The 15702-nt window shown below is 45.1% G+C and overlaps 1 protein-coding gene across 1 annotated transcript in view; it reads left to right on the plus strand.

The window, feature by feature from the left end:
* NME7 (NME/NM23 family member 7) overlaps positions 1 to 15702 on the plus strand; it is a 682167-nt gene that overhangs the window by 205263 nt on the left and 461202 nt on the right. The window contains exon 3 of the mRNA XM_053706509.1: positions 4327 to 4493. Coding sequence (XP_053562484.1) covers positions 4327 to 4493 — 167 coding nt within the window. The remainder of the gene's footprint in view (positions 1 to 4326; positions 4494 to 15702) is intronic.

A 15702-nucleotide genomic window follows, 5' to 3' on the forward strand; every position in this document is an offset into this window, starting at 1 on the left:
AGGTTCTGGGGGCTCTCTTGGCAGTAATCGGGTCTCGGGGAATTGCAGTGGCACCATACCTGGACGACATATTGGTTCAGGCGCAATGTTTTCAACAAGCAAACTCTCATACATAGATCTTGTTGTCTTTTCTACATTCCCATGGTTGGAAAGTGAATCTGGAAAAGAGTTCCCTTGTTCCAGCTACAAGGGTGGTTGTCTTAGGGACCATAATAGATTCCCTATCTATTAAAATTTTTATGACGAAGGTCAATAAATCCAAAATTCTCTCCGCTTGCCTCTCTCTTCAGTCTACTGTTCGGCCAACAGTGGCTCAATGTATGGAGGTAATTGGTCTGATGGTCGCTTCCATGGACATCATTCCCTTTGCTCGATTCCATTTGAGAGCTCTGCAATTATGCATGCTCAGGCAATGGAACAGAGACCATTTGGATCTGTTTTCAGAGGATAGATCTAGACCAGTCGACAATAGATTCTCTCCTGTGGTGGCTTTCTGCTAGGCTGGGGAGCAGAAAGCCACCTTACTGACAGGCTGTCGAGCAGTCTGGGACTTGTAGGTGCAGGGACTATGGACTCGGGAGGAGTCTGCTCTCCCCATAAACATTTTGGAATTGAGAGTGATTTACAATGATTTACAATGCTCTGATGGCTTGGCCTCAATTGTCCTTAGCCCGCTTTATCAGGTTTCAGTCGGACAACATCACCTCAGGGGCTTATATCAACCACCAAGGAGGAACTCGGAGTTCCTTTGCCATGGAGGTGTCATGGATTATTCAGTGGGCAGACGCTCACAATTGTTTATCTGCCATCCACATTCCTGGAGTGGACAACTGGGAAACAGATTTCCTGAGCAGACAGACATTTCATCCCGAGGAGTGGGCTCTCCATCTGGAGGTGGTCTCCAGGTTAACCCTCAAATGGGGGGTTCCGGAGTTGGATCTGATGGCGTCTCAGCAGAACGCCAAGCTTCCAAGGTACGGTTCAAGGTCTAAAGATCCTCAGGCTGCTCTGATAGATGCTCTGGCGGGTTCCTTGGGATTTCAGTCTAGCATACCTGTTTCCTCTGTTTGCGCTCGTTCCAGGAGTTATTGCTCGTATCAAACAAGAGAGAGTATCGGTAATTGTAATAGCTCCTACATGGTCTCGCAGGATCTGGTATGCAGACCTATTGAAGATGTTTTCTCGCCCACCTTGGAGGTAACCTCTGAGGAAGGACCTTCTAATTCAGGGTCCATTCCTCCATCCAAATCTCGTTTCTCTGAAGCTGACTATTTGGAGATTGAACACTTAGTTCTGTCTAAGCATGGTCATTGAGACCATGATCCAGGCTCTTAATCCTGTTACTCGAAACATTTACCATAAGGTATGGCGTAAATACCTTTATTGGTGTAAATCTAAGGGCTACTCTTGGAGTAGGGTCAGGATTCCTAGAATTTTGTCTTTTTTCCATGAAGGGTTGTCAGTCAGCTCTCTGAAAGGTCAGATTTCTGCATTCTCTATTTTGTTACACAAGTGTCTGGTGGATTTTTCAGGCCCTGGTCAGAATCAGGCCTGTTTGTAAAGCTGTTGCTCCTCTTTGGAGCCTTAATCTTGTTCTTAAAGTTTTGCAGCAGGCTCCGTTTGAGCCAATGCATTCCATAGACTCTTCCGTTTGGCCTTGCCACAGTTGCTATCTTGGAAGGTTTTGTTTCTTATTGCTATCTCTTCTGCTTGAAGAGTTTCAGAACTCTCGGCTTTGCAGTGTGATTCACCTTACCTTATCTTTCATGCGGATAAGGCGATTTCTTTGTACTAAATTGGGGTTTCCTCCTAAAGTGGTTTCGGATAGAAATATAATTCAGGTAATTGTTGTTCCTTCTCTCTGTCCCAATCCTCCATCTCATAAATAATGTCTGTTGCACAACTTGGATGTTGTACATGCTCTAAAATTCTACCTACAGGCGACTAAGGATTTTCGCCAGTCTTCTGCCCTGTTTGTTTGTGTCTCAGGAATGCGTAAAGGGCAGAAGGCTACTGCTACTTCTCTTTCCCTCTGGTTGAGAAGTATGATTTGTTTTGCTTATGAGACTGCTGGACAGCAGCCTCCTGAGAGAATAACAGCTCATTCCACATGGCTGTCTCCTCTTCTTGGGCTTTCAAAGATGAAGCTTCTGTGGAACAGCTTTGCAAGGCTGCAACTTGGTCCTCTCTGTATACTTTTTCCAAATTTTCCAAATTTGATACTTTTGCCTCGGTTGAGGCCTCTTTTGGGAAAAAGGTTCTTCAAGCGGTGGTGCCTTCTGTTTAGGTCTGCCTGTCTTGTTCTCCCTCCCTGTTCATTCTGTGTTCTTTAGCTTGGGTATTAGTTCCCACTAGTAATTCAAAACATTAGTTCCCACTAGTAATTCAAAACAAAATTTATGCTTACCCGATAAATGTCTTTCTTTCCAGATATGAAGAGTCCACGACCCCACCCTTTATTAAGACAGTTATGTTTGACTAAACCTCGGGTACCTATACACCTTTGTGTTATTCTTTTTCCATTTCCCTTCGGTCGAATGACTGGGGAAAAATCAGACATCAAAAACTTCACCTTCTCCTTGCATCGAAGGCAAAGAGAATGACTGGGGGTTGTGGGTAGGGGAGCGACACTTTACAGCTTTGCTGTGGTGCTCTTTGCCTCCTCCTGCTGGCCAGGAGTGATATTCCCACTAGTTGAGTTGAATGATGTTGTGGATTCCCCATATCCGGAAAGAAATACATTTATTAGGTAAGCATACATTTTGTTTTTCCATCTTTGTTTGTTGCAGGGATAAAGTTGCTGGAATCATTGCTCTGTGTGTGTTACTGGCAGCCAAGGGGGTTTAAAATCAATGGGTTGTGAGAAATACATATTGTGGGGTGGGGGCAGGCTGGTATTGAGTGTATGTGTCCTGTTGTGGGTTTAGGGAAAGGAGAATTGCATATAGCCCTGGTCTTTTTGCAACCTTGCAATACCCCTGCAGCACTTTTGAATGAAAAAAAAATAATCAGTGTTGCCACTGTTAGAAACGTTTGGACGCTACAGAGTATGTGTACTATGATGTAGGCAGTGATTAAATGTGCATTGAGTAACTAAACTGAGTGAGTGAGCGCTTACAGCTTAAAAGGTTAAGTAGTTTGTATAAAACAGTTTAATACTATCTTGATAAAGTCTTGATAAAGGCCAGGAAGGCCGAAACGCGTTGACATACTGGTGAGCTTATTTCTAATCATCATTTGGATTGTAAAAACGTTATTGCACTATTATTTCTCCTTTTTTCCACAGGTTTTGAAGACATTTTTTTGGATTTTGTTTTTATATTTCTCATTTTTGAATCATGGTTTCTCAATTTGTATTCTTCACGATTTGTTTTTAAATTTTTCTACAACTCATCACAAATTTTGCTTCTAGGGAACTATTTTTTTGGCACCATATGCTTATTACCCACACTGGATATATCTAATTTGGAACTTATTTTGTTTGGACACTAATTTTGGACATTTATTTTTCACACATTTTTCACAATTTTTCCACACCATTTGTGTAATTTTTCACGTCTAATTATAGACACGTTGCATCATCTGTCTATATTTAATTTTACTTATGTGATCAGCGCCCAGCCAACGATAGTTGATGGATTTGTGACCCCACTAGGTCATATTCGACACTAGTATTATCCGTTGTATGTGAGACTTGTCTGTTTCATATTGTGATCATTCATTATTTTACGATGTTCTGAACGCACATTGTATTTTAGGTTTGTTTTTATATGTTCCCCATGGATCCATGTAATATGTAAAATTGTTTTAACTGAATCACTGTATTATTTATATTGTTTTATTGCTTGTATTAAACTGTTTTATACAAACTACTTAGCCTTTTAAGCTGTAAGCGCTCACTCACTCAGTTTAGTTAGTCTCTTTCCCAAGCCCACTAGGGGGCTCTTGCCAGTGAGCTTAAGGCATCGTATTACTAGCGCTCGGTCTACTACATCTGATTAAATGTGCATTGAGTGTTGCAAGGATGACCTTTCAAATAAGCCATAGTTATTAAACCATATGGCAACTCATGCTACTAAATTTCAATATCAGTATCACATACTAAGCCCTCTGCATTTTAACTAAACTTTACTGCAAGTCACATACTTGCATATTCTTAGTAATTTAAGTGCATTTTAATGTTTTGTGTGTAAGTATCTGAAACAATCATTTTACAATGTGCATGTAAAGCTTGATTCTGATAATAGTTCAGTTATTTGAAATAAGCTGTTGAAACAACAGTTTTTAATGTTTCCTACATTTTTTATTTTATTTGATTTTTTGCAGTATGACGTGAAGAATCATCGTGTCTTTTTAAGACGAACAAAATATGATGGCCTACAGAAAGAAGATTTATTTATAGGAAACAAAATAAACATTTTTTCTCGTCTGCTTCATTTAGTTGACTATGGTGATCAATATACATCTCGCGAGGTCGGCAGTAAAAAAGAAAAGTATGTATCTTTAAAATTGTCTCATGCTTTTAAAAATGTGTACAGATTGATAAATGTAACGGTAATATTTTCCCTTTTTAAGTTGTACATATTTTATGGTTCATTAGTGGCAGCTAAACATAGTTCCTTATATTATTAAAATCACTCTCTTGGGCAATGTGACTGATACAGAGTTATGGGAAAGCATATATAAATATCCACAATCCGTCATAGTGTATAAAGCTTTATTCAGTGCTTTTACCAGACAGAAGCACTAAAATCTTTATACCAGTGTGCAGTTTAGTTATCTATAAGTTTCATATCAAATGTAAGAATAATTTTAAAGTATATCTATTAATTATGTTAAAGGAATATGAACCCCAAAATGTTTCTTTCCTGATTCAGACAGAGCATGCAATTTTAAACATCTTTCTAATTTACTTCTATTATCAATTGTTCTTTGTTTTCTTGGTATCTTTTGTTGATAAGCAAGGACATAAGCCCAGAAGCCGGCCCACTTCTGGAGAACTTTATGGCAGTAGTTTTTTCTAGAATGTTATCCATTTGCTAGATGGCAGCACTATTTCCTGTCATTTAGTGCTCCAGACACCTACAAAGAATACCATGGGAAGAAAGCAAATTTGATAATAGAAATAAATTGGAAACTTTAAAAATGGTATTCTCTGTCTGAATCACAAGAGAAAATTGTTAAGTTTCACATCCCTTTAAATTAAACACCAATGATTTATTTTATACTAGTCCTAAAGCCCGTTTACACGGGCCATGTTTTGAAGTACAGCGGTCCCACCCCTTGCTCTCTCTCCCCCTATCTTTTGTGCTCTCTCCCCCTCTCTTTTGCGCTCTCTCACGCTCCACCTCTCTTTTGCTCTCTCTCTCTCTCGCTCCACCTCTCTTTTGCTCTCTCTCTCCCCCTCTCTTTTGCTCTCTCTCTCCCCCTCTCTTTTGCTCTCTCTTCTCCCTCTCTTTTGCTCTCTCTCCCCCTCTCTTTTGCGCTCTCTCTCGCTCCACCTCTCTTTTGCTCTCTCTCTCCCCCTCTCTTTTGCTCCCTCTCTCCCCCTCTCTTTTGCTCCCTCTCATCCCCCTCTCTTTTGCTTTCTCTCCCCCCTCTCTTTTGCTTTCTCTCCCCCCTCTCTTTTGCTTTCTCTCCCCAGTCTCTTTTGCACTCTCTCCCCAGTCTCTTTTGCACTCTCTCTCCCCCTCTCTTTTCCGTTCTCTCTCTCCCCTCTCTTTTGCTCTCTCTCTCCCCCTCTCTTTTGCTCTCTCCCCCCCTATTTTGCGCCCACTCTCTCCCCCTCTCTTTTGCGTTCTCTCTCTCCCCCTCTCTTTTGCTCCCTCTCTCCCCCTCTCTTTTGCTTTCTCTCCCCCTCTCTTTTTCTTTCTCTCCCCGCTCTCTTTTGGGCTCTCTTTCCCGCTCTCTTTTACGCTCTCTCTCTCCCCCCTCTTTTGCGTCCCCTCTCTCCCCCTCTCTTTTGCGTGTTCTCTCTCTCTCTCTCTTTTGCACGCTCTCTCTCCCCCTGTCTTTTGCGCTCTCTTTCCCCCTCTCTTTTGCGCTTTCTCCCCCCTCTCTTTTGCGCTCTCTCCCCCCTCTCTTTTGCTCCCTCTCATCCCCCTCTCTTTTGCTTTCTCTCCCCCCTCTCTTTTGCTTTCTCTCCCCCCTCTCTTTTGCTTTCTCTCCCCCCTCTCTTTTGCTTTCGCTCCCCCCTCTCTTTTGCTCTCTCTCTCCCCCTCTCTTTTGCGTTCTCTCTCCACCCCTCTTTTGCGAGCTCTCTCTCCCCCTCTCTTTTCCGTTCTCTCTCTCCCCCTCTCTTTTGCTTTCTCTCCCCCCTCTCTTTTGCTTTCTCTCCCCACTCTCTTTTGGGCTCTCTTTCCCGCTCTCTTTCCCGCTCTCTCCCCCCTCTCTTTTGCATTCTCTCTCTCTTTTGCACTCTCTCTCTCCCCCCTCTTTTGCGCCCCCTCTCTCCCCCTCTCTTTTGCGTTCTCTCTCTCCCCCTCTCTTTTGCTCCCTCTCTCCTTCTCTCTTTTGCTTTCTCTCCCCCCTCTCTTTTGCTTTCTCTCCCCGCTCTCGTTTGGGCTCTCTTTCCCGCTCTCTTTTACGCTCTCTCCCCGTCTCTTTTGCGTTCTCTCTCTCTTTTGCACTCTCTCCCCCCTCTTTTGCGCGCTCTCTCTCCCTCTCTTATGCACACTCTCTCTCTCTCTCTCTCTCCCTCTCTTGCGCTCTCTCTCTCTCCCTCTCTTGCGCGCTCTCTCTCTCTCCCTCTCTTGCGCGCTCTCTCTCTCCCTCTCTTGCGCTCTCTCTCTCCCCCCCCCCTCACTTTTGCGCTCTCTCTCCCCCTCTCTTTTGCTCTCTCTCTCTCCCCCTCTCTTTTGCTCTCTCTCTCTCCCCTTCTCTTTTGCGCTCTCTCTCCCTTCTCTTTTGCGCTCTCTCCCCCATCTCTTTTGCACTCTCTCCCGCTACTCTTTTGCGCCCCCTCTCTCCCCCTCTCTTTTGCTCCCTCTCTCCTCTCTTTTGCTTTCTCTCCCCCCTCTCTTTTGCTTTCTCTCCCCGCTCTCTTTTGGGCTCTCTTTCCCGCTCTCTTTTACGCTCTCTCCCCCGTCTCTTTTGCGTTCTCTCTCTCTTTTGCACTCTCTCCCCCCTCTTTTGCGCGCTCTCTCTCCCTCTCTTATGCACACTCTCTCTCTCCCTCTCTTGCGCTCTCTCTCTCTCCCTCTCTTGCGCGCTCTCTCTCTCCCTCTCTTGCACTCTCTCTCTCCCCCCCCCCTCACTTTTGCGCTCTCTCTCCCCCTCTCTTTTGCTCTCTCTCTCTCCCCCTCTCTTTTGCTCTCTCTCTCTCTCCCCCTCTCTTTTGCTCTCTCTCTCTCCCCATCTCTTTTGCGCTCTCTCTCCCTTCTCTTTTGCGCTCTCTCCCCCTTCTCTTTTGCACTCTCTCCCACTACTCTTTTGCGCTATCTCTCTCCCCCTCTCTTTTGCTCTGTCTCTCTTCCCTTTTTTTTGCTCTTTCTCTCCATCCCTCTCTTTTGCTCTCTCTCCATCCCTCTCTTTTGCTCTCTCTCTCCCCCCTCTCTTTTGCTCTCTCTCCCCCTCTCTTTTGCTCTCTCTCTCTCCCCCTCTCTTTTGCGCTCTCTCCCCCTTCTCTTTTGAACTCTCTCCCGCTACTCTTTTGCGCTATCTCTCTCCCCCTCTCTTTTGCTCTGTCTCTCTTCCCTTTTTTTTGCTCTTTCTCTCCATCCCTCTCTTTTGCTCTCTCTCCATCCCTCTCTTTTGCTCTCTCTCTCTCCCCCTCTCTTTTGCGCTCTCTCCCCCTTCTCTTTTGCACTCTCTCCCACTACTCTTTTGCGCTATCTCTCTCCCCCTCTCTTTTGCTCTGTCTCTCTTCCCTTTTTTTTGCTCTTTCTCTCCATCCCTCTCTTTTGCTCTCTCTCCATCCCTCTCTTTTGCTCTCTCTCTCCCCCCTCTCTTTTGCTCTCTCTCTCTCCCCCCCCTCTCTTTTGCTCCCTCTCTCCCCCCCCTCTTTTGCTCTGTCTTTCTCCCCATCCCTCTCTTTTGCTCTCTCTCTCTCCCGCTTACTATTGCTCTCTCTCCCCCCTCTCTTTTGCTCTCTCTCCCCCTCTCTCTTTTTCTCTCTCTCCCCCACTCTTTTTCTCTCTCTCCCCCCTCTCTTTTGCTCTCTCTCCCCCTCTCTTTTGCTCTCTCTCTCTCCCTTCTCTTTTGCGCTCTCTCCCCCTTCTCTTTTGAACTCTCTCCCGCTACTCTTTTGCGCTATCTCTCTCCCCCTCTCTTTTGCTCTGTCTCTCTTCCCTTTTTTTTGCTCTTTCTCTCCATCCCTCTCTTTTGCTCTCTCTCCATCCCTCTCTTTTGCTCTCTCTCTCCCCCCTCTCTTTTGCTCTCTCTCTCTCCCCCCTCTCTTTTGCTCCCTCTCTCCCCCCCCCCTCTTTTGCTCTGTCTTTCTCCCCATCCCTCTCTTTTGCTCTCTCTCTCCCGCTTACTATTGCTCTCTCTCCCCCCTCTCTTTTGCTCTCTCTCCCCCTCTCTCTTTTTCTCTCTCTCCCCCACTCTTTTTCTCTCTCTCCCCCCTCTCGTTTTCTCTCTCTTCCCCTCTCATTTGCTTTCTCTCCCCCTCTCTTTATCTCTCTCTCCCCCCTCTTTTGCGCGCTCTCTCTCCCTCTCTTATGCACACTCTCTCTCTCCCTCTCTTGCGCTCTCTCTCTCTCCCTCTCTTGCGCGCTCTCTCTCTCCCTCTCTTGCACTCTCTCTCTCCCCCCCCCCTCACTTTTGCGCTCTCTCTCCCCCTCTCTTTTGCTCTCTCTCTCTCCCCCTCTCTTTTGCTCTCTCTCTCTCTCCCCCTCTCTTTTGCTCTCTCTCTCTCCCCATCTCTTTTGCGCTCTCTCTCCCTTCTCTTTTGCGCTCTCTCCCCCTTCTCTTTTGCACTCTCTCCCACTACTCTTTTGCGCTATCTCTCTCCCCCTCTCTTTTGCTCTGTCTCTCTTCCCTTTTTTTTGCTCTTTCTCTCCATCCCTCTCTTTTGCTCTCTCTCCATCCCTCTCTTTTGCTCTCTCTCTCCCCCCTCTCTTTTGCTCTCTCTCCCCCTCTCTTTTGCTCTCTCTCTCTCCCCCTCTCTTTTGCGCTCTCTCCCCCTTCTCTTTTGAACTCTCTCCCGCTACTCTTTTGCGCTATCTCTCTCCCCCTCTCTTTTGCTCTGTCTCTCTTCCCTTTTTTTTGCTCTTTCTCTCCATCCCTCTCTTTTGCTCTCTCTCCATCCCTCTCTTTTGCTCTCTCTCTCTCCCCCTCTCTTTTGCGCTCTCTCCCCCTTCTCTTTTGCACTCTCTCCCACTACTCTTGTGCGCTATCTCTCTCCCCCTCTCTTTTGCTCTGTCTCTCTTCCCTTTTTTTTGCTCTTTCTCTCCATCCCTCTCTTTTGCTCTCTCTCCATCCCTCTCTTTTGCTCTCTCTCTCCCCCCTCTCTTTTGCTCTCTCTCTCTCCCCCCCCTCTCTTTTGCTCCCTCTCTCCCCCCCCTCTTTTGCTCTGTCTTTCTCCCCATCCCTCTCTTTTGCTCTCTCTCTCTCCCGCTTACTATTGCTCTCTCTCCCCCCTCTCTTTTGCTCTCTCTCCCCCTCTCTCTTTTTCTCTCTCTCCCCCACTCTTTTTCTCTCTCTCCCCCCTCTCTTTTGCTCTCTCTCCCCCTCTCTTTTGCTCTCTCTCTCTCCCTTCTCTTTTGCGCTCTCTCCCCCTTCTCTTTTGAACTCTCCCGCTACTCTTTTGCGCTATCTCTCTCCCCCTCTCTTTTGCTCTGTCTCTCTTCCCTTTTCTTCTGTTATGTGTGATCAGTCCACGGGTCATCATTACTTCTGGGATATAACTCCTCCCCAACAGGAAATGCAAGAGGATTCACCCAGCAGAGCTGCATATAGCTCCTCCCCTCTACGTCAGTCCCAGTCATTCTCTTGCACCCAACGACTAGATAGGATGTGTGAGAGGACTATGGTGATTATACTTAGTTTTTATGACTTCAATCAAAAGTTTGTTATTTTATAATAGCACCGGAGCGTGTTATTACTTCTCTGGCAGACTTTGAGGAAGAATCTACCAGAGTTTTTACTATGATTTTAACCGGAGTAGTTAAGATCATATTGCTGTTCTCGGCCATCTGAGGGAGGTAAAAGCTTCAGATCAGGGGACAGGGGCAGATGAATCTGCATTGAGGTATGTAGCAGTTTTTATTTTCTGAATGGAATTGATGAGAAAATCCTGCTATACCGTTATAATGACATGTATGTATACACTTCAGTATTCTGGGAATGGTACTTCACCGGAACTACTCTGTTAAAGGTCACTAATCTTTTTAATAAGTATTATATCATGTTAAACGTTTTTGCTGGAATGTAGAATCGTTTACATTGCTGAGGTACTGAGTAAATAAATGTTTGGGCTTTATTTTCCACTTGGCAGTAGTTTATTTTGAATTGTGACAGTTTCGTTTCTCTTCACTGCTGTGTGTGAGAGGGAGGGGCCGTTTTTGGCGCTCTTTGCTACGCATCAACAATTTCCAGTCAGCTATTATTATTTTTCCTGCATGATCCGGTTCATCTCTGACAGATCTCAGGGGTCTTCAAACTTCTTGAAGGGAGGTACATTCTCTCAGCAGAGCTGTGAGAATTTTTTATATTGACTGTGGATAAAGACGTTACTCAATAATTTTTATGTCAAATTTAGTTATGTTATCTTACTAATGGGAACAAAACCTTTGCTAAAAGTTGTGTTGTTTTAAAGTTGATGCTATAACTGTTCTCAGTTCATTATCTCAACTGTCATTTAATCGTTTAAGTACCTCTTTGAGGCACAGTACGTTTTTGCTAAAAAAGATTATAACCAGGTTGCAAGTTATTGCTAGTGTGTTAAACATGTCTGACTCAGAGGATATCTGTGTCATTTGTTCCAATGCCAAGGTGGAGCCCAATAGAAATTTATGTACTAACTGTATTGATGCTACTTTAAATAAAAGTCAATCTGTACAATGTGAACAAATTTCACCAATCTGCGAGGGGAGAGTTATGCCGACTAACTCGCCTCACGCGGCAGTACCTGCATCTCCCGCCCGGGAGGTGCGTGATATTATGGCGCCTAGTACATCTGGGCGGCCATTACAGATAACATTACAAGATATGGCTACTGTTATGACTGAAGTTTTGTCTAAATTACCAGAACTAAGAGGCAAGCGTGATCACTCTGGGGTGAGAACAGAGTGCGCTGACAATACTAGGGCCATGTCTGATACTGCGTCACAGCTTGCAGAGCATGAGGACGGAGAGCTTCATTCTGTGGGTGACGGTTCTGATCCAAACAGATTGGATTCAGATATTTCAAATTTTAAATTTAAATTGGAGAACCTCCGTGTATTACTAGGGGAGGTCTTAGCAGCTCTCAATGATTGTAACACCGTTGCAATACCAGAGAAACTATGTAGGTTGGATAAATACTTTGCGGGTACCGGCGAGTACTGACGTTTTTCCTATACCTAAGAGATTAACTGAAATTGTTACTAAGGAGTGGGATAGACCCGGTGTGCCGTTCTCACCCCCTCCAATATTTAGAAAGATGTTTCCAATAGACGCCACCACTCGGGACTTATGGCAAACGGTCCCTAAGGTGGAGGGAGCAGTTTCTACTCTAGCTAAGCGTACCACTATCCCGGTGGAGGATAGCTGTGCCTTTTCAGATCCAATGGATAAAAAATTGGAGGGTTACCTTAAGAAAATGTTTGTTCAACAAGGTTTTATTTTGCAACCCCTTGCATGTATCGCGCCGATTACGGCTGCGGCAGCATTTTGGATTGAGTCTCTGGAAGAGAACCTTAGTTCATCTACGCTAGACGACATTATGGACAGGCTTAGAGTCCTTAAACTAGCTAATTCATTCATTTCGGAGGCCGTAGTACATTTAACCAAACTTACGGCTAAGAACTCAGGATTCGCCATACAGGCACGTAGGGCACTGTGGCTAAAATCCTGGTCAGCTGATGTTACTTCTAAGTCCAAATTACTTAATATACCTTTCAAGGGGCAGTCCTTATTTGGGCCCGGTTTGAAAGAAATTATCGCTGACATTACAGGAGGTAAGGGCCACGCCCTACCTCAAGACAAAGCCAAAGCTAAGGCTAGACAGTCTAATTTTCGTCCCTTTCGGAATTTCAAAACAGGAGCAGCATCAACCTCCACTGCACCAAAACAGGAAGGAGCTGTTGCTCGTTACAGGCAAGGCTGGAAGCCCAACCAGTCCTGGAACAAGGGCAAACAGGCCAGGAAACCTGCTGCTGCCCCAAAGACAGCATGAACCGAGAGCCCCCGATCCGGGACCGGATCTAGTGGGGGGCAGACTTTCTCTCTTCGCCCAGGCCTGGGCAAGAGATGTTCAGGATCCCTGGGCGCTAGAGATCATATCTCAGGGATACCTTCTAGACTTCAAATTATCTCCCCCAAGAGGGAGATTTCATCTGTCAAGATTGTCAACAAACCAGATAAAGAAAGAAGCGTTTCTACGCTGTGTACAAGATCTGTTATTAATGGGAGTGATCCATCCGGTTCCGCGGTCGGAACAAGGACAAGGGTTCTACTCAAACCTGTTTGTGGTTCCCAAAAAAGAGGGAACTTTCAGACCAATCTTAGATTTAAAGATTCTAAACAAATTCCTAAGAGTTCCATCGTTCAAAATGGAAACTATTCGGACAATCTTGCCCATGATCCAAAAGGGTCAGTACATGACCACAGTGGATTTAAAAGATGCTTACCTTCACATACCGATCCACAAAGATCATCACCGGTATCTACGGTTTGCCTTCCTAGACAGGCACTACCAGTTTGTAGCTCTTCCATTCGGATTGGCTACGGCCCCAAGAATCTTCACAAAGATTCTAGGTGCCCTCCTGGCGGTACTAAGACCGCGAGGGATTTCGGTAGCTCCGTATCTAGACGACATTCTAATACAAGCTTCAAGCTTTCAAACTGCCAAGTCTCATACAGAGTTAGTTCTGGCATTTCTAAGGTCGCATGGATGGAAAGTGAACGAAAAGAAGAGTTCTCTTTTTCCTCTCACAAGAGTTCCATTCTTGGGGACTCTTATAGATTCTGTAGAAATGAAGATTTACCTGACAGAGGACAGGTTAACAAAACTTCAAGATGCATGCCGTGTCCTTCATTCCATTCAACACCCGTCAGTAGCTCAATGCATGGAGGTGATCGGCTTAATGGTAGCGGCAATGGACATAGTACCTTTTGCACGCCTACACCTCAGACCGCTGCAATTATGCATGCTAAGTCAGTGGAATGGGGATTACTCAGATTTGTCCCCTACTCTGAATCTGAATCAAGAGACCAGAAATTCTCTTCTATGGTGGCTTCATCGGCCACACCTGTCCAGGGGGATGCCATTCAGCAGGCCAGACTGGACAATTGTAACAACAGACGCCAGCCTACTAGGTTGGGGCGCTGTCTGGAATTCTCTGAAGGCTCAGGGATTATGGAATCAGGAGGAGAGTCTCCTTCCAATAAACATTCTGGAATTGAGAGCAGTTCTCAATGCCCTTCTGGCTTGGCCCCAATTAACAACTCGGGGGTTCATCAGGTTTCAGTCGGACAATATCACGACTGTAGCTTACATCAACCATCAGGGAGGGACAAAAAGCTCCCTAGCAATGATGGAAGTATCAAAGATAATTCGATGGGCAGAGTCTCACTCTTGCCACCTGTCAGCAATCCACATCCCGGGAGTGGAGAACTGGGAGGCGGATTTCTTGAGTCGCCAGACTTTTCATCCGGGGGAGTGGGAACTTCATCCGGAGGTCTTTGCCCAAATACTTCGACGTTGGGGCAAACCAGAGATAGATCTCATGGCGTCTCGCCAGAACGCCAAACTTCCTCACTACGGGTCCAGATCCAGGGATCCGGGAGCGGTTCTGATAGATGCTTTGACAGCACCTTGGAACTTCGGGATGGCTTATGTGTTTCCACCCTTCCCGCTGCTTCCTCGATTGATTGCCAAAATCAAACAGGAGAGAGCATCAGTGATTCTAATAGCACCTGCATGGCCACGCAGGACTTGGTATGCAGATCTAGTGGACATGTCATCCTGTCCGCCTTGGTCTCTACCTCTAAGACAGGACCTTCTGATACAGGGTCCGTTCAAACATCAAAATCTAACTTCTCTGAAGCTGACTGCTTGGAAATTGAACGCTTGATTTTATCAAAACGTGGTTTTTCTGAGTCGGTTATTGATACCCTGATACAGGCTAGGAAGCCTGTTACCAGAAAGATTTACCATAAAATATGGCGTAAATACCTATACTGGTGTGAATCCAAACGTTACTCCTGGAGTAAGGTTAGGATCTCTAGGATCTTGTCCTTTCTACAAGAGGGCTTAGAAAAGGGTTTATCGGCTAGTTCATTAAAGGGACAGATTTCAGCTCTGTCCATCTTGTTACACAGGCGTCTGTCAGAAAATCCAGACGTCCAGGCCTTTTGTCAGGCTTTAACTAGGATCAAGCCTGTGTTTAAAGCTGTTGCTCCACCATGGAGTTTAAACTTAGTTCTTAACGTTTTACAGGGTGTTCCGTTTGAACCCCTTCATTCCATTGATATAAAATTGTTATCTTGGAAAGTTCTGTTTTTAATGGCTATTTCCTCGGCTCGAAGAGTCTCTGAGTTATCAGCATTACATTGTGATTCTCCTTATCTGATTTTTCACTCAGACAAGGTAGTTCTGCGTACTAAACCTGGGTTCTTACCTAAGGTAGTTACTAACAGGAATATCAATCAAGAGATTGTTGTTCCATCTTTGTGTCCAAATCCTTCTTCAAAGAAGGAACGTCTTCTACACAATCTGGATGTAGTTCGTGCCCTCAAGTTCTACTTGCAGGCAACTAAAGAGTTTCGTCAAACTTCTTCCCTGTTTGTCGTTTATTCTGGACAGAGGAGAGGTCAAAAAGCTTCTGCTACCTCTCTCTCTTTTTGGCTTCGTAGCATAATACGTTTAGCCTATGAGACTGCTGGACAGCAGCCTCCTGAAAGAATTACAGCCCACTCCACTAGAGCTGTGGCTTCCACTTGGGCCTTTAAGAATGAGGCCTCTGTTGAGCAGATTTGCAAGGCTGCAACTTGGTCTTCGCTTCATACTTTTTCCAAATTTTACAAATTTGATACTTTTGCTTCTTCGGAGGCTATTTTTGGGAGAAAGGTTCTTCAGGCAGTGGTTCCTTCTGTATAATGAGCCTGCCTATCCCTCCCGTCATCCGTGTACTTTTGCTTTGGTATTGGTATCCCAGAAGTAATGATGACCCGTGGACTGATCACACATAACAGAAGAAAACATAATTTATGCTTACCTGATAAATTCCTTTCTTCTGTTGTGTGATCAGTCCACGGCCCGCCCTGTTTTTAAGGCAGGTAAATATTTTTTAAAATTATACTCCAGTCACCACTTCACCCTTGGTTACTCCTTTCTCGTTGATTCTTGGTCGAATGACTGGGACTGACGTAGAGGGGAGGAGCTATATGCAGCTCTGCTGGGTGAATCCTCTTGCATTTCCTGTTGGGGAGGAGTTATATCCCAGAAGTAATGATGACCCGTGGACTGATCACACAACAGAAGAAAGGAATTTATCAGGTAAGCATAAATTATGTTTTTTTTGCTCTTTCTCTCCATCCCTCTCTTTTGCTCTCTCT

Source organism: Bombina bombina, chromosome 3 (assembly GCF_027579735.1).
Source record: "Bombina bombina isolate aBomBom1 chromosome 3, aBomBom1.pri, whole genome shotgun sequence".
NCBI classification, from domain to species: domain Eukaryota; kingdom Metazoa; phylum Chordata; class Amphibia; order Anura; family Bombinatoridae; genus Bombina; species Bombina bombina.